The 26,325-nt window shown below is 39.4% G+C and overlaps 1 protein-coding gene across 2 annotated transcripts; it reads right to left on the bottom strand.

The window, feature by feature from the left end:
* Positions 1–402: 402 nt before the first annotated feature.
* Positions 403–4,973, bottom strand: LOC104111367 (ubiquitin carboxyl-terminal hydrolase 20-like). 2 transcript variants are annotated; one of them, XM_009621048.4, is made up of 8 exons: positions 4,235–4,971; positions 4,020–4,140; positions 3,552–3,662; positions 2,893–3,062; positions 2,422–2,760; positions 1,802–1,924; positions 1,068–1,569; positions 403–974 (listed from the first exon to the last, which is right to left on the bottom strand). In XM_009621048.4, the coding sequence occupies exons 1-8, from the start codon at positions 4,637–4,639 to the stop codon at positions 661–663; spliced, it is 2,085 nt and encodes a 694-aa protein (XP_009619343.1). In that variant the 5' UTR covers positions 4,640–4,971; the 3' UTR covers positions 403–660. The 2 variants fall into 2 exon arrangements, with proteins under 2 accessions (XP_009619343.1, XP_018631532.1); XM_018776016.3 differs by having other exon boundaries at positions 403–1,569; positions 4,235–4,973.
* Between the last annotated feature and the right edge of the window lie 21,352 nt (positions 4,974–26,325).

Below are 26,325 nucleotides of genomic sequence, written 5' to 3'. Positions count from 1 at the left end.
GAACTAAGCACATATTTTATTTTAACCTAGTGCTTACTCCTAAAACAAATCTAACACATAGGAAGCTCCATTGGTTTTCTGGATTCTAAAGAGGTTACATCTTTTTTATAAGCGGTTTCTTTTGCACAACCAGTAACTGGAAGTTACAATCATTTTTGTCTCAAAGTTCTACTTGAATATTCAAGTTTTAGAATATTAACCACAAGTAGGCATTCTGGTTTTGAAAGCGAGAGATTTGGAGAACTTTAAGTTTTAAAAAAATCCTAACTTATACTCAAAGACTAATTAGATATTGAGAATCTGTGTAGCCAAACTCAACTAGTGTGGAATTAATTTATGAAATTTAACAAAATTTATGAATGAAAAAAAGTAGTGGCACTTATGTAGTACAGAAATTAAAAGTTCCTGCAAAAGCTCGCTAGGTATATAAGAGTAATTATAATTCTCAACTGTGAGAATATAACATAAAATTCTTACTCTGCACTATACAGTGGAACTCTGAAATATAAACAACAAACTAACAGCTGCTATTATCTAAAAACTACCCGTCATGTTTGTTTGAGGATACAGATCAAGACCCTATTCCGTTAGTTCAGATTTTCCAGTTAAAAATTTCATGAGGTACCAAAATTATTAGTGTTATGCCCAAATGTAACCTGCTCATCTCAGGCTGCCAGTCATTACAGTACGAAACACAGAGCCAAGGCTAGACCTCCGGCGACTGGTGGAACTACTATCATCTCTACTTGGAGATACATCCACTCTTCTCCTTTTCTTGTTAACAGAACTTTCACTTTGTGACCCCGCCATTGCAGCTAGTAATTGCTGGGCTCTAGACCCCCGCATGCTTTTCTTTATCAGGGTACACGCCTGCTTTCTTTCCATATTCTGCTCTAGCTCCTTCTGCAGTTGCTTTTTGCAAGAAACCCGGTCTGCCGTTCTTAGATGAGGACGGGGAATATGGTAATCATTTTCTGCAAATGAAAACCAATGATCTCGCACCAGCTTCTCTATATTCACTATAGGCAACAAGTCGATAATAAAATAGAAGTGCAAGATGAGTTTACCTGGGGGATCTTCCCGATATATCTCTGGGCTCGGAGATCTAGATGGCGTTTTGGGTGTGATAAATATAGGTCTGCTGGGTGCACCGGGGTCCAGAGTACTGCAGTCTTCTTTGAGTATTGAAGGAAAAGACACTTTATCCACTTCAGGTGACTTGGGATGCAAAATGTTACTTGCACCATGTGGTCCAGGAGCAGACCTCGTCTGCACATTTTCCTTTCCGTCACTATCCTGAACCTTGTTGAGAGAATTGGGAGATGACTCACTTGCAGCATCATGGGAACCTTTGACACATAAAGCCCGGGGATTTGGCAGACGCGGAGAAGTAACACAGACAGCATTTGTATTATCTAAAACTGACTTGGGAGAGGTGTTCAGTATGGACGGATCTATAAAGGGCTTTTGCACTTCAATAAAATCTGAAAACCACGGAGTGCCCCTCTTTGCATAAAACAGAACATATGCTTCCTGCGACAAAATAAAATCTTCTCCAACCTGAATAACCTATAAGTTTAAACAAATATCAAGTCAGTTCATCATAAACGCTTGTGCTGCCCTTTATGCCAGGAGAATTGCAGGGTATAACAAAAATAAGCAATGATGAAACGATATTGAATGCAGCACAAAAACAAAATGGTTTCTAAGTTAGAGGCACCAGAATATTGAGAAACAGATTAATCCTACAGTAAAACCATTAAAAGAAAGTAGGAAGCTTGATTTGCAGTATATTACATACCTTTGAGTCGTCAAATTTGTACCACTCATTTGGAGCAGAGCGAATAAAGCTGTAATAGTGCCCAGAAGAGTATGAAAATCCTACATGCCTTATAACTGCATAAAGATCGTACTTCATTTCTTCCTGTGCCAAGAAAGGAAAATTAAAAATCATATACAGTTCCAGTTAACAAAGATTAAGCAAAAAGAAAGAAAGATCTTAAATTAAAAATATTAGTGAAATTGTAGTATTGTACACAACATTTTCCCTGCTTAGACCCCATATCCTATCTAACATAAACAAAGAAGGAAAATTTAAATTCATTTTGATAAAATACTTCTCCCAAGCTATCAGCTACAAGCCCTCCAAAAATCTTTTGCAAAAAAAAAAAAAAAAAAAAAATTAAGAATCCCAAAACTTTCAGGTACTAAACTTAAATATGCAGGAAAAGTTTACCTCTAAAACCCTTTTTTTCTCGGGAACTATAAAGCTAGTATATATTTAAGCACTAGTAATTACTCTTCATCAACTTCTTTACCAGAAAAAAAAAATCACTTTATTTCATCTCTTCCAACTCCTAAAACGAAAAGAATCCCTGCAACACTAATTCCTAGCATAGACTCAGAGTAACAGGAACTCACATTATCACTTTGGTTGTTATCAGCATAAGCATGCAGGTCCAATTCCAGTGGAAATGAAACATATTTGTCAATCTTCTCAACAAGAGAACCATCAGTTTTGAATCTCTTCAAATGAAGGGCAGCAACAGAAGGGGCCTTATCCAGCACAAGCTGCTTCTCAATGGAGACTTGTTCCTTACATTTTTCACATGTAAACTTTGTTTCTGAATCCTCAATCTTCTCAACCTTTGTGAAAGACTCCAGAGCTGTGGCTAGGCTGTCAACATCCTCAATCTCCAAACTCAGATCAATTAGAGTCTCGTAAGTGTCAGAACAATGGCCACAATTACAACATCGCAGCTGCAATTTCGAAAAAAGGCATGCGTAGAATGTTAGTTCTACATTTGCATTTAAGAATGAAGAGCAGAACATATATGTGAATGCAGTTTTACAATAAAAGGCACAAAGAATAGACAAATCATTTGTTCTTACTTTGCTAACTAAACGACCTCCGAAAGCCTGCTTCACAAAGTTCTCAGTCTCCAAAGTTGGGCTGTCTTTTGGTCTCGAAACATCACAACATTGTTCAAGTTTATCCAGAAAACATTGTAGAAATTCGTGAGCATCTTCTTGTTGGAACCGATGGAAAGTGGAAGAAAAATCTATTTTTTCACAAAGTTAAGGATGACAGTGAAACAACAGCTACAGATTCGCAAACAAAGCAATGAATTTATACAACCTTCATACCTAGCTGGCCTGTCTGATTTGAATCTTCAAATTCTCTATAATCATCTTGAAGGGTAATTTATTAGAGAATTGACTAACAATCAATTCTTTTGTATGTAACTAAACATTGACTATGATAAAGGAAGCTAATTTAATAAAAGTAACTGATTAGGTGAGCTAACATAATCCAAATCAAACAGGCCCTAAACGAGATCTAAGTTTTTCTTTTCCTGCATAATAAAAGGGAATGAAGAAATGTGAATGTACCAATAGTGTGTACCATACCAAAATCAGTCATCTTTCTTATATTTCAGTAAGAAATAAGGGTAACGAATACATAAGCAGAAAAGATAAACACACATATATATGTGTATGAAATGTGAATATTATCCCAAAAATCACAAACAAGTAATTTAAAAGGATACAGCTTAAATTGTTAACAAATTTCCAGGGAGAGACAACACCAGTCTCAGAAACCAGTAAAGCATCAATAAGCTCTTTCAACGCACAAATTACACAGAAACCTTTCAGGTAACCTGCAATTGTTGCATAGACAACAAAACAATAAGCAACCTCACAAACAGAGAGAGAAAGAGGAAATCTCTCTACTAGACAAGATTAATTAAACCAAATACACTGACACAACTCATATGGTTGAATAATTGGCAATGCAGAGTTCGTTATTCCCTTTGTTCTAAAAAATAATTAAAGAGTTTCGATCTTAATTTAAACATAAGTTCCTTTAATTTTTTCCAAAAAATAAAATTATAATTACTCGTTCAGAAACTATGTAAGTATTAAAAACTTTATGAAAAAATGGCTACTTGACTCTCTAAATAGTACTTAATAGAGACAAATAAAATGGAACAAAGGGATTAATTGTTATTTCTTACTATCACAGGGTGTGGCATGATCGTTCAACTTAAGGCCCTGAATCAGAGGCACTGTGTGTATGAATGATTGCAATACAGAGTTTAGAAAGCACGTGTTGCCTAAATTAGCAAGCCCTGCACCCTGTTAATAATCCAAGAAAAAAAAATCAACACAAAACAAAAGCACCCAAAAAAAAAAAAATTTGGAGCTATTGGCGAAACATGAAGATTAATACCAGCATAAACGACTTAGCATCCTCATCTCCATGACAATTCCACAGAGACCCAACTGATACCAATTTCGTAGTTTCAGCTTTATTAGGCCCGTCGGGCCAACCAGAATCCGATGGCTCGTCGTCGTCGGGCTCAGCAGTAGAAGTCGATTGTGAGCCCAAAGGCTTGGAATTGGTGATTGGACCCCAAGGCTGAGACCAATGGCTGGTGTACGAGGAATATGGAGTGTACCTCCGAACAGGTGATGAATCCAATTCTTCTTCCTCCATTTGTAATCCTTCAAATTTGTTCGAATTAGCTGAGTTTTCAGGAGAATTTGGGGAAGACCGATCTAGGGTTTCGTGAGGATTTACTGAATTAACCAGTTCAGTGTCAGTTTCTAGGATTTCTGAGCAATGAGTTTCCATTGAAATATGTTGAGAAAAAAGAACAGAAAGCAGAAATGGGCGTTGTTAGGGTTTTGAAGGAGTGCGGATTTTGGGGATTTAGAATTTTCTTAAGGTTTTGAAGAATGGAGGGAAAGGAAAGGAAGAGGGAAAAGGTTGGATATGAAAATTGGTAAAATTTTGCAAAGTGATTTTGAAGGGAGTATTGAGACGAATGGAGAGTTTTGAAAAGGGGAGGGAAAGTTAAGCCGCCATTTTGGAATTTCAAGGAATACTTCAATTTAGGAAGGAGCCAAAGGTAGATGCAGTGCTAAAGTGTCGAGAATGAATTTACCAAGAGCAAACCATAGATATTATTTCAAAAATTACAAGCCAGTCTCCGCTTCTTTTTAAATAAAATGGAGTGAACTGTCATGGATTTGAACTTTGCACCTCAATTTATGTAAAATAAATTTCCAACCGTTAACCATCAAAATTTAGGATCTAATGGTACTGATGGAGTCTCGCGAAATATGTGTGAGTTTAATTTTCACTATTTCATTTTTTCAATTTTCTCTTTCCTGATCTTTTCATGTACTAATAAATAAATTTTTTAAGGATTAATAAAATAATTGAAACCATTAAACCTCAATGTTGAAACAGCCAAAAAGAAGTTGATGGTAACTGGTAAAGTATTTGTGTTCCGCTTCCGCGTCCTTGTCGTGTTTGAATTTACCATCCCTTTTAGCTTGTTGGACATAAATTTACTACTCTATCGGATCCAGTTTATTTGAACATATTTTTTTTTTGTCCGTTCCAAAAAAAATGACTCTTTTCTAAATTTGGAAACAATTTAACTTAAACTTTTAATTCTATCGTTAATGAGAAGCTTTTATAACCACACAAATACTCTATAATGTTTACCATCACAAGCAGAGGCGGAACCAGGATTTTAACGCGACGGGGGCACCAGTATTCTGCTCAACTAGTGCCCCTAAAAGCTTTTAGTGTTCAGGGTGGCAGGTGATTTAAATTAACCATTTTTAAGGTATACATATATACATATACAAGATCTCTATCGAAGTTTACGGGGTCCTGTGACCCCTTAAGTTTATACCTAAATCTGCCTCATCACAAGTTTCAAAAGAATTGTGGTCATCCAAAAATTTTGACTTGTTTAGGATCACAAATTCCAAAAGTCTTCATTTTTTTCTTAAATATTATGCCAAGTCAAACGGATTTACATAAATTGGAACGGAGGGAGTACTTTTTTAATAAAATAATTTGATTATTTGATAAATAAATTATAAATTTTAGGTATAGAAAGAATAACATGAACTAAAAAATTGTACCCAAAATCCATTCGCTTTCGTTCTAGTAAGAAATGGAATAACCATTTTAGGACAGAAAATATTTGGTTTAAGGGACACGACTTCTTCTAGGAAAGAATGAAATATTGAATTCAATTAGTGAAATTTCTTCAACTTCATTCTTTTCTTTTGAGAAATCGAATTTCATGTCCTTTCTTCTCGTGTTATTTCACAGTTGCTTAAAATATCAACTGCTTCATTATATAGAAAAATATGTGATGCTATTAGGGTAGTGCATAATTTAGTAAATATCGAAAATTTTGGTATTTGTTATTCGGTATTTTGGTATTCGGTATGGTATTTGATTTAAGTTTTCAAAAAATTGGTATTAGTATGGTATTTGATATTTTAAAATGAAATACCGAAATACCGATACCGTACCGAAATATATATTATATTACACCATACATCTATTATAATTTATAACATAAATATAAAAAATCTAAAATTTACTTTCTTTTATTCTCTAAGTTTATCAATTAGCTCTAAGCAAGTAATAAAATATTTCTAATGATCAAATTTATTATGCACAGTTTTCTCTATGGGTTGATATTTACTGGTTTTGGACAAAACTTTTGTCAACAAACGTTTTCAGTTTTGTACTTTTGAGTACTTTAATTAAGAATATTATAATCTATGGCTCTGTGCACTAGTTAGTATTCAAATCAAATAAACCGAAACCGAAAGGAGAAAAATCGAATCATACCGAATTTAATTAGGTACGGTATTGGGATAGCATTTTAAGAAACCGGATACCGAAAATATCGAACCAAAATATCTAAATATCGTACCATACCGATCGTCGAACACTCCAAGAGAGAGAGTGTGTGTGTGGGGGGGGGGGGAGGGTGGGGAGGCCATGCATAAATACTATTTTATCTCGTTTCATCTCTAATAATATTGTTTTGTAGATAAGCTCATTTGTAATGGAACAGGTAATGAAAAATTTAGTACAAATGATAGGAGATGGACTAATATATAGAAATTTAAAATAGAAAAATTAGAAATATTTTATTTGGCTCGTGCGACATAAAAGACTTATGTCAAATGAGCTTAGATTTACCATACAAATAATTGAATCTCCTAAGTGTGAACGATGTGATGGAGATGTGGAAGACTCTGCACATATAGTTATGAGTTTTCCAATATCAGATATAGGACAATTTCATTTCACAACATGAGATTGATATTTTAATGAGAAGCCATTGCTTGAATGGCTTAATGATATAATACATTATGATTGGTGATCACGCTCAATTATGGCTCCTAAGAGGTTTAGCGGTCGTTGCAAATATAATTCGATTTACAAGTTCGGAGTCAAATCCCGTAGAGAATTAACCTACTAATCACAACCACTAGTTTCGCAAGAATTCAAGTAATCAACCTTCAGAAATATTGAATAATGAGTGATTGTTTACTAACTAAAAACAAGGTATTTAAAAAGCTATAATTTTATTACTAACAAAGCAAATATTGTAGACAAGATTGGAAAAGTGTAGGATTTTGATTTACCCTATTGTCGGAATCTCCCCCGCGACGTTTCCTATAAATTCGCCCCAGTATTCTCTACCGATCGTGAGTACTTTGAGTGTCGTAGCTCTTTCTCGAGCAACGATCATAATTTACTAGACGTATTCTCTCGAACTACGCTAGCTGGCACTAATTCACCGCTCACTACGATCGCACCAAGGTTTTGTTATCTCTAATCCCGCCTTTAAACCCTCTGTATTGATCTCTCAAATACATTAGGAGTGGTGTTGTTCAACAACTACCTAAATGCATACTCTCTCTCGAGCAGTACACACTAAATAGACACAGTCAATTGAGGGCCATTCAACCAACAACAATAATAATATAGTTGAACAAATAGAGAAAAATAAAGGGCAAATTTATATTAAACGCAGTGGAAAAATCATCCTTCAATAGGTTCCATAAAACCCTAGATGAGAGTTTAGCTACTCATAGTTGTTTGCACAAATACAAGATTAGAATTCATAACAATAAAAAATTAGGAAGAAAGAGAAAAAAAACGTGAAGTTGAATCCTTCTCCTTGCTCCAAGAGTGTTCTTGCCCCTCCAAAGTCTTCTCTCCCTTCAAAAAGTGGCTAACTCTAATATTTATATAGTTTGGGATTGAGTTGGGCCGGATTTTTACTTCTCCTAATTTGGATTGGAAAAGTTGAATTTTTCTGCCCCGGTTCCGGTCTGGCGAAGTGACCCTCGCTTCGCTGTCCGGGACTTTCCTGATTTCTTCTACTTCGGTCCCGGTCTGGTGAAATGAACCTCGTTTCGCTATCCAGAGCTTTTCTCTTCAGCTCTTTTTTCACCAATTTTTCTTCCATTTGATCCTTTTCCGCACAAGTTTGTTCCTACACATAAGAAACACGTCATGAGCATATTTTCACTTCAAAAGAGATGTGAACTCCCGCAACTCACACACGAAATAACACACAAACACACACACAAAACGTGTACTTTTCACCCTTTATCACCACCCCACACATAAACTTTTGCTCGTCCTCGAGTAACTTAAAAGTAAGCACATAAGCAAGAAATACCTTTTAAAACATACGCAAGCATCACACCAATGACAATGATTTATATCAACGCTTAGAACCCAGCACATGCACTCTTCATACTGTTCCTCAAGTTTTAAACTCATGCCAAGATCATTTAAAATATTCACGTAGCTCTTTCTAACATCCTCGCCTCAAAACTTGACTCTAATGCATTCCACCCTATGACTCGCTCCTTGTGCCTACTCAAAAATCAAGGTCTCTACCAATCCTTTGCAAATCATGTGCCCTCACCAACAAACCATAGAGACGTAGTCCACACACTCAATTATAAGTTCAAGTATAATTTAAGGACTCCCGAATCGGAAGAATTTGCTCACTCTCACAAAGAAACTCTTATGCCACCCAAATTCATACCATAGGCTTGCCCGTAGTGTAAGTCTCTACTAATTTAAGCTCGCAAAGTCTAAGATCAAGCAGGACTTTATAGGTTGTAATGTAGGCTAAAGGACGGGTAGGATATATTTGAGAAAATAGTAATTAACCCTCCTAAGCACTTTAATACACTACACTTCTCTTCTAAGCACCTTCTTGTCATGACCAATTCAATATCTAGCCATGAAACCATACACATTTAGGCCCTGCTTCATTAGGCATATCAACATATAGATACTAGCCTAGACAAAGATATGGAGGTGTTATTCTTTTGTTTTTCTTTTTTTTCCTCCTTAATTTAGTATTTTCGGCTAGTACTTTTTTTTTTGTTTTGTTTGTACACAGGTGCACCTTTCCGGCCTTTCTATGGTTCCACTCATAAGCTCCCCAATCTCTTTCTTTTCTCTTCTAGCTACTTAAGTGCTTTCAGAGGTAAAAGTTCAACAAGATTTGATTAAGAACAAAGGGGATACGGCTTGTAATGTGGTTGCCAAATAAAAGGTCTACAGGCTCAAAAGGGGTGACTACGGATAATATCAACACTACTAGGCAAATAGGCTAAATGGTCAATCAAAGAAAGCCTATATCATTTCCCAAACTTCCAAGACTTAATCATTTCGCTTTGACTCACGCACGGGATAAGTTCTAGACTAGCAAGGATGGCATAGAGTACACCAAAATCTTATCTCACACAATACACATGACTCACTCAGGACAACTCGGACCCAATCCTCAAGTTAAAGCAACTAGCACGGTCATTATAAAACAGAAGCACACGGGAATTAATCACAAGAGTCGAAAGATGAGCCTCAGTATCAAAAGAAAGCCACACATAATTTCGAGGCATATAATTACAAAGATCATAAAGAAAGTACTTAGTTCAAATGCTCCAGACCTAAGCCTCGATATAAAACATGTCAAAAGCACAACTTACTCAAGCTTCTTCCTATTCCATTATCAATTCAAAAGAAAAAAAACAATGAAAATCTTTTTGTATTTTTCTTTGGACTTTAAACCCTCAAGAAAACTGTTTAGGAAGTCCATCGTCGAGAAAAGTCCACAATTCTTTACAAATTTTGAAAAACAAATCTACCTAAACTACCCAGTTCAAGAAAATGGCATCCTCGGGAAAGAACCGTGGTTTAAAGAAAACCCGGGATTCAGCCACTACAAAAAAAGAACTACTACAATTATACAATTATAACGGTCATAAGAGTGATCATGCAGTTTAAAATGTATCACTGACAATTAAGCACATGCCACAAAAATTAAAGCCTGACACCCCACTCCACACTTAAGAATGTGCACTGTCCTCAGTTGCATAATATCACAAAAATACAAATAAGTAAGATCATAAGTAGAGTGGTTGTCAGAAACTCCCTCAAAATCACTCGGGTCGTGGTGAGGACTGAGGGTGGACCTCGGTCCCCAGAAGTGTCGGATCCTCTAGTGCGACGCCATGCACATCAACTGTATCAATCAGATCATCCTCCGCAATAGGAAGAACCTCAGTCGCATCATTCCCCATGCCCGCTACAGTAACAACGGCTAGTCCTGGCTCCTCCGCAATAGTGCTATCAGTAGCACTCAATTCAACGATGTGAGGGCCCTCTGCATCAGTCTGCACCCTAATAAAATGGGTCGGCAGGGTACCTTTAAAGACGACAATCAAGTGTGCAAAGTGAGACTGCATCCTCTGTGTAACACCCCGAAAAATTTTGAAGAACTTAAGTGTAAAGTTCGATAAAATTTGCAAAGAAAATAATATTTCATGGTGCCGGACTAGGCTTATGTGTTTGAGGATTGTAGAAATTCTTCGCGGCGAGCTTGCTAGCCGCTGCTCGGAATTTTTGGGTTGAACAATGCACAAGAAAGTAAAAGAAATTTTTTGGAGGAATAGTGCATTTCTGCGGTCCATTATGCGATCGCAGAATCACTCTGCGAACCGCATAATAGCCGCAGAGTGAGACAGTTAATTGGGTCAGTTGGAAGCAATTATGAGGTCGACTATGCGACCGCATAAATGTTATGCGGTGCATTATGCGATCGCATAACAGTTATGTGGACCGCATAGTTACCGCATACACAAATAACTTTTTTGATCATTTTATCAGCAATTATGCGGTCCGCATATCCATTATACGGTATGCGACCGCAGAACTGTTCCAGAACTCCATTTTTGGGTTTTTAAAATCCGACCCTATTTCGTTAAATACACTCTTTGGGCCATTTTTGAGCCATAATCTGATATTTTAGAGTGAGAGAGAGTGCCCTAGAGTGAGAAGGTGTTCTTCAATAATTTTCTTCAATTCTTGCTCAAGTTTTGGAAGATTTAGAATGGAATCTCACTAGGTCTTCATCCTAGAGGTAAGATTCTATACCCTAAACCCTAATTTCGAAATCTTCTGAAAATGGGTAACTAGCAAGGTAATTTTTGGGCATAAGAGTTGTTTATTTTATATGTATGTGTTATCAAAGGGTGTAAGAAGATTATTGTGCTAAAAATGGTAAAGCTTGGGTTGTGGGATGATGGAATCCTTCATAAAAAGGATATTGAAACCTTATGCACACCTAGTATTTGATAAAATGCTTAAGTGAGCTAGAACCATGATCATCTTCCAAATTTTGATTCAATTTGTTATATTTCTACAATAGATTGAAGTTGCTAAGAATTCCAGAACGTTTTAGAGTTTAAGGAAGCTCAAGTGAGGTATGTTGGCTAAATGCTTCTCTTAGAATTAAATCCCACGATATTCATGTAAATTATGTAAGTCCCGAGTGATTCATTATGAAACTGGCTATTCCTAGTAAGATTGAGTTGAAAGATATATGTTCAACAAGCATCCCAAATGCTTTATCCATGTTATGTTACCAATTGAGGGTGTGTTAAAATATGGGCTGTGCATTAATAATGTTTTGACTTTAAGTCAAGTTCAAATGAAGGCTATTATGCCAAATTTTGTGAAATATCTCTATGTGCTTTAGACTCTAAATTTCTCACATGTGTACTACACACCTTGACTTGAATTGTATTTGTTGTTGATGATAATGATGATAATTGAAATTGATAAGGTGAGCATGAAATATTGAATATGGCCAGCGTGCCAAGAATGATCTTATAATTATGGCCATTAGTGCCAATAAGATGAAAAGATGTGAAAGTAATACAAAATGCGATGATTGATATAAAAAGGTTGATCTCTAAAATAAGACAGCCTAGCCGGTCGGGTCGTGATCGGATACCATGCCGCACACATGGTGGTGGTTGTGTTATGAAAATTTATAATTTGAAATTGTGATTGTGGTCGATGTCCCTAATGGATAGCCTAGCCGATCAGGTCGTGATCGAACTCCGTGTTAAAGACGGTGGTATTGATATTGAGAGAAATTGTGGTTGATGTCTCTAATGAGATGGCCTAGCCGATCGGATCGTGATCGGACTCCGTGCTAAGAGTACGGTGGTACTGGTTTTGTGAATAATGGTATTATAGACAATGGTATATCGATACTAAAAATCTCCCAATGTGAGATATGAGAATTAATTTGAAAACTGTCTTGATCCTAAATTGAGGTTTGATGTTAATTAAGGCTTTCATTGATATTATGATAATCTTGTTTGTATTATTTGTCATTCTATTGAGAGACTGTTTAGTTATACATACTAGTGCTATTCGACGGTACTAACATCCCTTTTATCGGGGGCGCTGCATCTTTAAATGGATGCAGGTGGTTCCACAACAGGAGATATTGATCAGTGATAGCAGTACACCTTCTTCCCAGCTGACTCGGTGAGCCCCACTTCATTCCGGGGTAATGTATCTTTTGTACTTTGTGTATTCGGTTTGAGGTATAGCCGGGGCCTTGTTGCCGGCATTATCATTGTACTCTTCTTTATCCATAGAGTCTCCGTAGACATAGTGTGGGTTGTGTATTAGTGTTGGAAAAGACAAACTATATTATGTTATGGTTGTATTACTTGTTCTAGTTAAGACGACTAAAAACGGTGGAACTATTGGTATTGTGGACATGAACACTTTTTTGTCTAATTAATGAAAATATGTATTATCTTCATTCGTGGATGAGCTTGGATAGAAGAAAATCTAACATGCTTGCTCGGTCGGGTTCACTCGGTTGAGCGCCAGTCGCGCTCCTCGGTTTTAGGGCGTGACAAATTTGGTATCAGAGCCTAAGGTTTTAAAGTGTCCTAGGATATCTCATAGCCGTGTCTAGTAGAGTCCTTATTATCGGTGTGTTGTCGACCACATCTATAATTAGGATGCTACATGGACATTTAGGAATAATACCCTTCTTTCATGTTCTTGATCGTGCGATAAAGTTGGTTATAAGATTATTCCTCTTTTAACTCCTGAGTTGCTCTAATTTTCAGTACATGGCGCCTAAGAAGAAGGCAAGAACTGGCCAAAGAGCCAATGTCACCCCAGTAGTGACAGTTGATCCTATAATTGATGATGCGGGTGAACACCCGAGGAGTGAGAATATTCCTCCAGCTACTATACTGCCTGACTCTACTACAACTGATCAGACCGCACCTGTCCCTACACCTACTGAGGGTGCAACGGTCCTTCCAACTGATATACCAGTTCCACCTCCAGTTCCAGCTTCCGATTCTGGTGTTTCTAATATTGATCTTAGGGGAGCCATACAAATGTTGGCTCAAATAGTGGCTTCCCAGACCCAGAGGTCAAATGTTGCACCCACTTCTTCCAGTCAGCCAGGGGATTCTACTGGTTCTAGGGTGAACAGGTTTCTCCAGTTAGATCCTCCAGTGTTTACGGGTACTAACCCAAAGGAAGATCCCCAGGATTTCATTGATGAGATGCACAAGACTCTCAGAGTTATGCGTGCTACTAAAACAGAGGCAGTGGAATTGGCCTCCTACCGCCTGAAAGAGGTGGCATATTCTTGGTTTGAACTATGGGAGGAGTCCCGTGATGAAGGGAGCCCTCTGGCGAGGTGGGGTAAGATTGCCTATGCCTTCATTGATCACTTCTTGCCTGCCAAGACTAAGGTAGCCCGTGCTGCTGAGTTTGAGAACCTGAGGCAAGGTAGCCTGAGTGTGTGGGATTACCATATGAGATTCGCTTACATGTCTAAATATGCTATTTACATGTTGCCCACTATGGAGGCTAGAGTTCGCCGATTTGTACAGGGCCTTAGTCCCTTGGTAATTAATGAGGCTGCTACAGCTGCCTTGAATTCTGATATGAACTATGGAAAGATGGTGGCATTCGCTCAAGCCATAGAGACCCGCAAATTAAGGAACAGAATGGAGCGAGAGTGTAGCAATAAGACCCGGTCTGCGGGCAACTTTGGTGGTTCTTCTGGTAGCGGCAAGTCAGCCTTCAGAGGAGGGTCGTCAGGGCCATCACAGTCCTTTGCTCAGTCTTCAGCTAGTGCACCGCCATCAGGGCCCAGTCAGCAGCAGCAGTGGAGCCGTTTTAGGCCCAATCAGGGCAACATGGGCTTATATCAGCAGGGTCATCACGGTGGTAGATTCCAGTAGCAGAGGAGGCCCCCATGCCTTCGTTGTGGAAAGATGCACCTAGGAATATGCTACATGGACTTACCCATATGCTACGGATGCAGATTGAGGGGTCACATTTAGAGGGATTGTCGTTCGTCCCGCCAGGGTGCGGGCAGGGGCCCAACACAGCCAGCTAGTTCTGCAGCTACTACATCCGCAGCACCTCCTCCAGCTCGAGGCACTCCAACACCCGCAGGGCATGGTGCAGCTAGGGGTGGAGCATAAAGTTTGGGAGGATCTGGCAGTTTCAATGCTATGAGGGGTCGCCAGAATTCAGAGGCTTCTCCAGATGTTGTCACAGGTATATTAACTGTCCAATATCATGATGTATATGCTCTTATTGATCCCGGTTCCACTTTGTCATATGTCACACCTTATGTTTCTATGAAATTTGGGATAGAACCAGAACAACTTCATGAGCCGTTCTCTGTATCTACTTCTATTGGTGAGTCTGTTTTGGCCGCACGGTTTATAGGGATTGTGTTGTCACATTGCATGATCGAGACACAGTGGCCGATCTTATTGAATTGAGAATGGTCGATTTTGATGTGATAATGGGGATGGATTGGCTTTATTCTTGTTTTGCCAAGCTTGATTGCTGAACCAGGATTGTTAGGTTCGAATTTCCAAATGAGCCAGTTATTGAGTGGAAGGGTGATGATGTAGTGCCAAAGGGTAGGTTTATTTCTTACCTTAAGGCCACGAAAATGATCAACAAAGGGTGTATTTACCATTTGGTCCGAGTTACGAACAACGATGCTGAGGCACCTACACTTGAGTCCGTGCCTGTTGTGAATGAATTTTTGGGAGTCTTTTCGGATGAACTCCCTAGGATCCCACCAGATAGGGAGATTGATTTTGGGATTGATGTGATGCCAGACACACATCCTATATCTATTCCACCCTACAGAATGGCACCGGCAGAATTGAAGGAGCTAAAGGAACAATTGAATGATTTGTTAGAAAAGGGTTTCATCCGACCTAGTGTGTCGCCATGGGGCGCACCTGTTCTCTTTGTAAGAAAGAAAGATGGGTCACTACGTATGTGTATTGACTATCGGTAACTTAATAAGGTCACAATCAAGAATAAGTACCCACTACCAAGGATAAATGACTTGTTTGATCAATTGCAAGGTGTCAGGTACGTCTCCAAAATTGATTTAAGATCCGGGTGTCACCAATTGAAGATCAGGGAGCGGGATATTCCGAAAACAGCTTTTAGAACCCGGTATGGGCATTTTGAGTTTCTAGTAATGTCGTTTGGGCTAACAAACGCCCCAGCAGCCTTCATGGATCTTATAAATCGAGTTTTTAAGCCATTCCTTGACTCTTTTACGATAGTGTTTATTGACGATATTCTTGTATATTCACGAAGTCGAAAAGACCATGCCGATCATCTCAGGGTAGTTCTGCAAACCCTGCATCAGCACCAGTTATATGCAAAGTTTTCAAAGTGTGAATTTTGGCTTGAATCAGTCATATTCTTGGGTCATGTAGTTCCTAGTGAAGGAATTAAGGTTTATCCTCAGAAAATTTCAGCTGTGAAGAATTGGCCGAGGCCTACAACTCCAACAGAAATTCACAATTTCTTAGGCTTGGCTGGATATTACAGAAAGTTTGTGGAGGGTTTTTCTACTCTTGCCTCTCCATTGACAAAATTGACGTAGAAGGCAATTAAGTTCCAATGGTCAGATGCTTGTGAAAAGAGTTTCCAGGAATTGAAAGCAAGATTGACTACGGCACCGGTGTTGACTCTACCAGAGGGTATAGATGGATTTGTGGTATATTGTGATGCTTCAAGAATCGGGCTTGGGTGTGTATTAATGCAACATGGGAATGTGATAGCTTATGCTTCTAGGCAACTCAAGAATCATGAAAAGAACTATCCAACACATGATTTAGAACTTGAAGCAGTGGTATTTGCATTGAAATTTTGGCGTCATTATTTATATGGGGTCCATGTTGATATATTCACGGACCATAAGAGCCTTCAATATATTTTCAAACAGAAGGAATTGAATCTGAGGCAGAGAAGATGGCTTGAATTACTCAAGGATTATGACATTGATATTTTGTACCATCCAGGGAAGGCTAATGTTGTGGCGGATGCTCTTAGCCGAAAATCTATGGGTAGCTTAGCACACTTGGAGGCATATCAAAGGCCATTGGCCAAAGAAGTTCACCGATTGTCTAGTTTGGGAGTTCGTCTTACGGACTCTAGTGAAGGAGGGGTAATTGTGCAAAATAGGGTTGAATCATCGCTTGTTGTGGAAGTCAAAGAGAAGCAATACAACGATCCATTATTGGTGCAGTTGAAAGAGGGGATTCATAAATATAAGACCATGGCCTTTTCTCTTGGCATGGATGATGGTACACTAAGGTACCAAGGGCGACTCTGTGTTCCAAATGTGGATGGTCTCTGGGAAAGAATTATGACTGAAGCTCACACTTCTAGGTATTCCGTGCACCCAGGTTCTACGAAAATGTATCATGATCTTAAGGAAGTCTATTGGTGGAATGATATGAAGAGGAATGTGGCGGATTTTGTGGCAAGATGTCCAAATTGTCAGCAAGTGAAGGCCGAACACCAAAGGCCCGGTGGGTTGGCACAGAACATAGAAATTCCAATGTGGAAATGGGAAATGATTAATATGGACTTTGTGGTAGGATTACCGCGTACTCCGCGCAAGTTTGACTCAATTTGGGTGATTGTGGATCGACTCACGAAGTCAGCACACTTTTTGCCGGTTAAGTCTACCGACACAGCGGAGCAATATGCTCAGTTGTATATAAAAGAAATAGTCAGGTTGCATGGCACCCCAGTTTCCATCATTTCTGATCGGGGAGCACAATTCACTGCTAATTTTTAGAAGAAATTTCAGCAAGGTTTGAGTACTCAGGTGAATCTTAGTACAGCCTTTCACCCCCAGACTGACGGGCAGGCAGAGCGGACTATTCAAACGCTTGAGGATATGTTGCGTGCTTGTGTGCTAGACTTCAAAAGTAGCTGGGATGATCATTTACCACTTATAGAATTTGCATACAATAATAGCTATCGTGCTAGTATTCAGATGGCACCATTCGAGGCTTTATATGGTAGGAGATATAGATCTCCCATTGGGTGGTTCGAAATTGGAGAAGCAGAGTTGATAGGGCCAGACCTCGTGCATCAGGCTATGGAAAAAGTTAAAATCATTAAGGAGCGATTGAAGACTGCTCAGAGTCGTCAGAAATCCTATTCGGATGATCGTCGTAGGGATTTGGAGTTCAAAGAAGATGACTAGGTATTCTTGAAAGTTTCCCCCATAAAGGGTGTAATGCGATTTGGTAAGAAAGGGAAATTGAGTCCGAGGTATGTCGGACCGTACAAAATCATTCAGAAGATCGGTAAGGTGGCGTACAAGCTTGAGCTACCACCTGAGATGTCATTAGTACACCCGGTGTTTCATGTGTCTATGTTGAAGAAAGTGGTTGGAGATCCGACACTCATTATTCCGGTCGAGACTATTGAGGTAAATGAGAGATTGACTTATGAAGAGATTCTGATTTCTATTATTGATTGGCAAGTTCAAAAAATTGAGAAATAAAGAAATTGCCTCAGTGAAAGTGTTGTGGCGAAACCAACATGTTGAAGAGGCTACTTGGGAGGCCGAGAAAGGAATGAAGAAAAAGTATCCTTATTTGTTTGAATGACCATGTATTTATAAAGTTGTGATCTATGAAAAATTCTAAGAGTTGCTTTCTATAAATTACGTATGATTTGTACATTTGATGTTAAGGGTGTTCCGTACTGGTAATATAATTGCTTGTGAGGCCACAATTGGTGTTGTTTTGAATTATGTTACGTCGTTGGCATATGTATATGTTGTTAGGATGTGTTTCTGGGGCTCTCTGACAGGTGGATAGGCCTAGTTACAAAGGAAACTCTGGCAAATGTTTTGGAAATTTTGGGAGTTAGTCAAATTTGGGGCTGCTCGAATGAGCTATGAAACAAACTGAGTTTCATAAGATGTTAATAACAGATTTTGAACCCTCATTCGAGGACGAATTATCCTAAGCGGGGGAGAATGTAACACCCCAAAAAATTTTGAAGAACTTAAGTGTAAAGCCCGGTAAAATTTGCAAAAAAAATAATATTTCATGGTACCGGACTAGGCTTATGTGTTTGAGGATTGTAGCGCGGCTTAGAATTTTTGGGTTGAACAATGCACAGGAAAGTAAAAGAAAATTTTTGGCGGAATAGTGCATTTCTGCGGTCCATTATGCGACCGCAGAATCACTCTACGGATCGCATAATGGCCACAGAGTGAGACAGTTAATTGGGTCAGTTGGAAGCAATTATGCGGTCGACTATGCGACCGCATAACTGTTATGCGGTGCATTATGCGATCGCATAACAGTTATACGGACCGCATCGTGACCGCATACACAAACATCTTTTTTGATCATTTTATCAGCAATTATGAGACCGATATGCAGTGCGTATATCCATTATGCGGTCGCATATGCGACCGCAGAACTATTCTGGAGCTCCATTTTTAGGTTTTTAAAACCCGACCCTATTTCGTTAAATACACTCTTTAGGCCATTTTTGAGCCATAATATGATATTTTAGAGGGAGAGAGAGTGCCCTAGAGTGAGAAGGTGTTCTTCAATAATTTTCTTCAATTCTTGCTCAAGTTTTGGAAGATTTAGAAGGGAAGCTCACTAGGTCTTCATCCTAGAGGTAAGATTCTACACCCTAAACCCTAATTTAAAAATCTTCTGAAAATGGGTAACTAGCAAGGTAATTTTTGGGCATAAGAGTTATTTATTTTACATGCATGTGTTATCAAAGGGTGTAGGAAGATTGTTGAGCTAAAAATGGTAAAGCTTGGGTTGTGGGATGATGGAATCCTTCATAAAAAGGATATTGAAACCTTATGCACACCTAGTGTTTGATAAAATGCTCAAGTGAGCTAGAACCATGATCATCTTCCAAATTTTGATTCAATTTGTTATATTTCTACAATAGATTGAAGTTGCTAAGAATTCCGGAATGTTTTAGAGTTTAAGGAAGCTCAAGTGAGGTATGTTGGCTAAACTCTTCTCTTAGAATTGAATCCCACGATATTCATGTAAATTATGTAAGTCCCGAGTGATTCATTATGAAACTGGCTATTCCGAGTAAGATTGAGTTGAAAGATATATGTTCAACAAGCATCCCAAATGCTTTATCCATGTTATGTTACCAATTGAGGATGTGTTAAAATATGGGTTGTGCATTAATAATGTTTCGACTTTAAGTCAAGTTCAAATGAAGGCTATTATGCCAAATTTTGTGAAATATCTCTATGTGCTTTAGACTTTAAATTGCTCACATGTATACTACACACCTTGACTTGAATTGTATTTGTTGTTGATGATAATTGAAATTGATAAGGTGAGCATGAAATACTGAATATGGCCAGCGTGCCAAGAATGATCTTATAATTATGGCCATTAGTGCCAATGAGATGAAAAGATGTGAAAGTAATACGAAATGCGATGATTGATATAAAAAGGTTGATGTCTCAAATAAGACAGCCTAGCCGGTCGGGTCGTGATCGGATACCATGCCGCACACATGGTGGTGATTGTGCTGAAAATTTATAATTTGAAATTGTGATTGTGGTCGATGTCCCTAATGGATAGCCTAGACGATCGGGTCGTGATCGGACTCTGTGTTAAAGACGGTTGTATTGATATTGAGAGAAATTGTGGTTGATGTCTCTAATGAGATGGCCTAGCCGATCGGGTCGTGATCGGACTCCGTGCTAAGAGTACGGTGGTACTGGTTTTGTGAATACTGGTATATCAATACTAAAAATCTCCCAATGTGAGATATGAGAATTAATTTGAACACTGTGTCATTCTATTGAGAGACTGTTTAGTTATACATACTAGTGCTATTCGACGGTACTAACGTCCCTTTTGCTGGGGGCGCTGCATCTTTAAATGGATGCAGGTAGTTCCACAGCAGGAGATATTGATCAGTGATAGTAGTACACCTTCTTCCCAGCTAACTCGGTGAGCCCCACTTCATTCCGGGGTCATGTATCTTTTGTACTTTGTGTATTCGGTTTGAGGTATAGACGGGGCCTTGTTGCCGGCATTATCATTGTACTCTTCTTTATCTATAGAGGCTCCGTAGACATAGTGTGGGTTGTGTATTGGTGCTGGGAAAGACAAACCACGTTATATTGTGGTTGTATTACTTGTTCTAGTTAAGACGATTAAAAACGATGGAACTATTGGTAATGAATTGGTATTGTGGACATAAACACCTTTTTGTCTAATTAATGAAAATATGTATTATCATCATTCGTGAATGAGTTTGGGTAGAAGGAAATCTAACAGGCTTGCTCGGTCGAGTTCACTCGGTTGAGCGCCGGTCGCGCTCCTCGGTTTTGGAGAGTGACACTCTGCTCCATGTACTCCGCTGCATCAGTTAGTGCGCGATCTTGAGCCTCTAACTCTAGTCTCAACTGGTGTATCTCACTCTCTATCGATGTCAACTGCATATCTTTACTGATCCTCTGGACACGCTCCTCACTTGGGTCCGACACATCACAGATATCATGCAGTGCTCCTTTAGTGCCAACTCTAATATCATCTCCAGGTCTAGCTAACTTATATTTGGCCAAGAGTGCAGTCAAGGTATGCACAAAGTAAAGGCTGAGTTGTTGGTTACCTCGTGTTTGGCGCATCTGACTCTGCATCACCTCCCCAATATTCACGGGGATATTCACCATCAATGCGTATACCAAGAACACACGCTCCCAATATACAATCAATTTATGCGTTGCCGGCATCAACCTGTTACTCACCCAGTTCAACCAAGTCCTAGTCTCCCTAGTCATGTATCCCTTTCCCAGACCTCTAGTTTTGGTCTACGATGGCTCAGTCATTGGGTCACACATTAGCTGCAACATGCGGTGCTGGTCTGGATTCTTAAATTGCCGCAAATACTCATCATGATATTGGAATGAAATACAGTAATGCTTATTTATTGCATTGGGAGAGATGTCAACCTTACGACCGCGGACCCAGACGATATCATCACCCTTTTTCTGGATCCCAATTAGCATATAATTCCTGCATAAGTGTCACATTCGCCTCACCCTTGGGTCCCTGAGCAAAATGTGTCAAACCGTACCTTTCAATCTTCTACATGATCGGCAAGAAATCTTTCCTGACGACTTCAAAATTCAACGGCCTCTCGAACAAAGCTGGGTTGACTTGTTTTCCTTTAAGTGTCTTCCAATGTAGCCATGCCTTCTTGCTAACAAAGTTCTTATTCCACCCTGAGTCATCCACTGGTTCACTAGTTTTACCATTACCCTCAGGTAAGGCAACCTCTATATACTCCTCTTCATCGGACTAGTCTTCCCCAGGCTCAGGTTCCATATCGACTACAGCTTTGCCTCGCTGTCACGCCCCGAGCCTGGGGGCGAGACCGGCACACGGTGCCTTACCTATCCCTGCGTACCACTTGCGACTAAGAGATTCTGAACATGTAATGTCATACTTTGGCCATGGGCCACATTACAAGATAATGTGCGAAGCAAAATATAGAACTGAATAGAGACTAATGCTCACTAAATGTCGACATAAAGCTGGGCCGGCAAGGCCGTCATAACTACTACAACTGACAAGTAGACAAAATATACGTACAGGGCCTACAAGCCCAACATACTGCACTAACTGATAGGATATTTCTACAAGCCTCTACTGATGGATGTACTGTGATCGGAAAAGGGCCCCGACCTACCCATAGCCTATATACATATATACACAAAGCTTCTAGACCCGATAACTCCGAAGGGCGTGGAGATTACCAATAAAGCTAAACTCGGGCAACACCTACTGAGAAGGTCTACCCGTCTGTCTGTCTGAACCTGCACGCATGAAATGCAGCGCCACTAGAAAGGGACGTCAGTACGAAATAATGACTTAATATGTAAGGCAATATACTGAAAGCTGAAGCTGAACTGATAATGTAATAACTGAAAGCAACTGGGAGTCAAAGATAATCTGAAGATATGCTCACCTGCTTATACTGACTCAACTCTCTCAATATAGTAAGTAAAATAGATGTCCGGCCTTATAGGGCTCGGTATATATATAACTACTCTGCGGTAGTAGGCTCGCTCATAGGCGCTCAGCCATACTAGGCTCTGTATCTCGGCCATGCTGGGCTCACTCATAGGTGCTCGGCCACAGTAGGCTCGGTATATAACTTACCATCTGATCAGAGGTTGCCCAATAGGGGCCTGCCCATCGATTTTAGCTCGATAGCGATGAAAATACTGTAATATTGTATATATAGGCTCTCTTCTCTCTTGACTGGAAGAATACAATACTCAATTAAATATGAAGTCCCGATAAGGAGAATACTGTAATTTATGAGATTAGGATAATGTATATAAATTCGGGAGTATGAATTTCTCTTTATGCCTTGTTATCAAACATATGTAATTACGAGTATTATGCCAAAATGAAAGAAAGGTTTAGCCTTAACATACCCGGAGTAGGGAAATATCCGTATGATATTCTTGGAAAAGGTTGCACCGTACTCCCTTAGAATCACAAAATCTCACATTGTTATTGTGCTAAGAAATCTCTTCGGTTGAAGAAATCACATTGTAGTGTTTTGTAGGAATTTCTACGAATTTGTAATAGTTTGTAAAATCACCTTGCTAATCTCCAAAACCTCACGTCTGATTGTAGCATGGTTTGTATTGAAAATCTTAGAATGGAAGTGTTTGGGTAACTAACACATTATTTTGCTTGTAGTATTTTTGGTATTGAAAATCTTAGAAATGAAGTGTTTTGGTAACTAACACATTATCGTGCCACCTAATCACAATGACTAAGAGTCATATCTTTAGGAAGTGGCTTGCTGCCACGTGGGGGTGGGGGAAATTTTAATCTTATCCCATAACCAATTAAGTAATTAAGTAATATTCCGTTACCCGGTAATTAACCAATTACCCGCATAATTAAGAATTATCTCAAATTACTTAAAATTCTACTTATTTTTAATATACTTTATACATTATACTATCATGGTCATATAGTACTTTGTATGGTACTAATCCACAAATATCGGGTATTATCGCTCGGCCTGTATTTTATCCCAAATCGACAACCTTCAACGAAACTCATTTTCTTCTATTTGCTTACCTTCTCTCCTTCACGAATTTACTCATCATGTGTTTGAATTAGCATAATGTTTATAATCTCAAGAAAATCTCATCCCCGTGTCTACGTCAATTTACTGAAGACAAAACTTTTGACGTACGAAAAATACGGGATGTAACATCCTTCCCCCCTTAGAAACATTCGTCCTCGAATGTCTACTTTTAGATACTTTGGAAAATTTTGCCAGAGTCTCTTCCGTATACTAGACTAAAACCACCCTGCACGCAGCCAGAAAACATACTATACATGCCACACTTGGCCTCACACAACTGTCTATTGTAAATTCGAAAAGTCAAAAATAAGAGCTCACCTGAGGACCTACTGGCCTGAATAGGGCTGTGCTGAGCTATCCCACCTCGAGCCATATCTCCAGTTTGAAATAGGTGGGGGTATTTAGACTTCATTTCTTCCTCCGCTTCCCACGTCATCTCTTCCACATTCTTGCTTCTCCATAAAACCTTCACGGAGGTTACGTCCTTATTCCGTAGCTTGCGGATTTGTCGGTCTAGGATGGCAACCGAAATTTCCTCATATGACAAGTCCTCTGTAATCTGTACATCATCCGTGGGAACCATTAGGGTAGGATCGTCAATGCACTTCCGTAACATAGATACATGAAAAACCGGATGGACAAACTCCAATTCCGAGGGCAAATCTAACTCATAAGCTACTTGGCCCACTCTCCGAATGATCTTATAAGGCCCAATATACCGTGGGCTAAGCTTGCCTTTCTTACCAAACCTCATCACGCCCTTCATAGGTGACACCTTTAAGAATACCCAGTCATTAACTCTGAACTCTAAGTCTCATCGCCGCACATCAGAATATGACTTCTGACGACTCTGAGCTGTCAACAGTCACTCCTGGATAAGCTTTACTTTTTCTATGGCCTGCTGAACCAGGTCCGGCCCATGTAACCCAGATTCTCCAACATCAAACCACCTTATAGGAGATATGCACTTACACCCATACAAAGCCTCGTACGGAGCCATCTGGATACTGGAGTGGTAACTGTTATTATATGCAAACTCGATAAGAGGTAGATGTTCATCCCAACTTCTTTTAAAATCCAATACACATGCTCGTAACATATCCTCGAGTGTTTGAATTGTGCGCTCGGCTTGTCCATTAGTCTTTGGATGAAAAGCTGTGCTGAGATTCACCTGAGTCCCTAGACCTTTCTGAAATGACCTCCAAAAATGTGCTGTAAACTGGGCCCCACGGTCAGATATAATAGATATTGGTACTCCGTGTAGTCGCACTATCTCTTTAATATATAACTTTGCATAATATTCTGTTGTATATGTAGATCTGACCGGTAGGAAATGAGCTGATTTCGTGAGCCTATCAACTATCACCCATATTGAATCGAACTTACGATGAGAACGAGGTAAACCCATGATAAAGTCCACGTTTATAGCCTCCCATTTCCATGTCTGGATCTCTATAGTCTGCATTAGCCCTCCGGGCATCTGGTGCTCTATCTTTACCTGCTAGCAACTAAGACACTGAGCGACATACTCAGCAATGTTCTTCTTCATATCGTTCCACCAATACACATTCTTGATGTCATGATACATCTTCGTCGACCCAGGATGAATGGAGTACCACGAATAATGTGCCTCTGACATAATCCTGTCTCGTAGTCCTGCTACATCTGGAACACACAAACGACCCCTGTATCTGAGAACCCCATCTCCCTTGAGCTCTAACAACGGCTTCTTCTGCTGCGGAACTCGCTCTCTCAACTCGACCAACCCTGGGTCCTCGTACTGCCTCTCCTTTACTTCAGCTATGAGAGATAATTTTGCAGTATTTTGGAGTACAACTCCACCATTGCCAGAGTCTACTAACCGAACCCCCAAACAAGCCAATTGATTAATCTCTCTAGTTAATTGTCTTTTCTCGGCCTCTACATGTGCTAAGCTACCCATAGATCGGTGACTTAAGGCATCTGCTACAACATTAGCTTTCCCTGGATGGTAGAGAATGTTAAAATCGTAATCTTTCAATAACTCAAGCCATCGCCTTTGTCGCAAATTTAACTCTTTTTGCTTGAAGATATATTGCAGGCTTTTATGATCTGTGAATACATCGACATGAACACCATAAAAATAATGCTACCATATCTTAAGTGCATGGACAAGCGCAGCTAACTCGAGGTCGTGGGTCGGATAATTCTGCTCATTCTTCCTTAACTGCCTTGAAGCATACACAATTACTTTCCCACGTTGCATCAGGACACATCCTAACCCGATACCTGAGGCATCGCAATACATGGCATAACCATCTGGGCCCTCTGGAAGTGCTAGAACTGGCGCTGAGGTCAACCTGTTCTTAAGCTCCTGGAAACTCTACTCACAGGCCTCTGTCCACTGAAACTTAGTTGCTTTCTGCGTCAACTTCGTTAATGGTGCTGAAAGAGAAGAAAAACCCTCTACAAACCTCCGGTAGTATCCTGCTAAGCCTAGAAAGGTACGAATCTCTGTCGGAGTGGTAGGTCTAGGCCAGGATTTCACAGTTTCAATTTTCTGATTGTCTACCTTTATACCTCCATCGGATACAATGTGCCCCAAGAATGCTACAGACTTCAACCAGAACTCACATTTAGAAAACTTAGCATATAATTTACTATCA

This window comes from Nicotiana tomentosiformis, chromosome 8 (assembly GCF_000390325.3).
Source record: "Nicotiana tomentosiformis chromosome 8, ASM39032v3, whole genome shotgun sequence".
NCBI lineage: Eukaryota > Viridiplantae > Streptophyta > Magnoliopsida > Solanales > Solanaceae > Nicotiana > Nicotiana tomentosiformis.
The sequence above is the reverse complement of the archived record's forward strand: the minus strand, read 5'-3'. Positions and strand labels throughout refer to the sequence as shown.

Bases quoted from the DNA above. Each gene is read 5' to 3' on its own strand.
- LOC104111367 (XM_018776016.3), bottom strand. From the start codon at position 4,639: ATGGAAACTCATTGCTCAGAAATCCTAGAAACTGACACTGAACTGGTT. The intron at 3,663-4,019 runs GTAAGAAATAAC...CAACAATTGCAG, and splicing joins TCATGCCACACCCTGTGATA to GTTACCTGAAAGGTTTCTGT. The intron at 1,925-2,421 runs GTGAGTTCCTGT...TTCTTGGCACAG, and splicing joins ATAACAACCAAAGTGATAAT to GAAGAAATGAAGTACGATCT.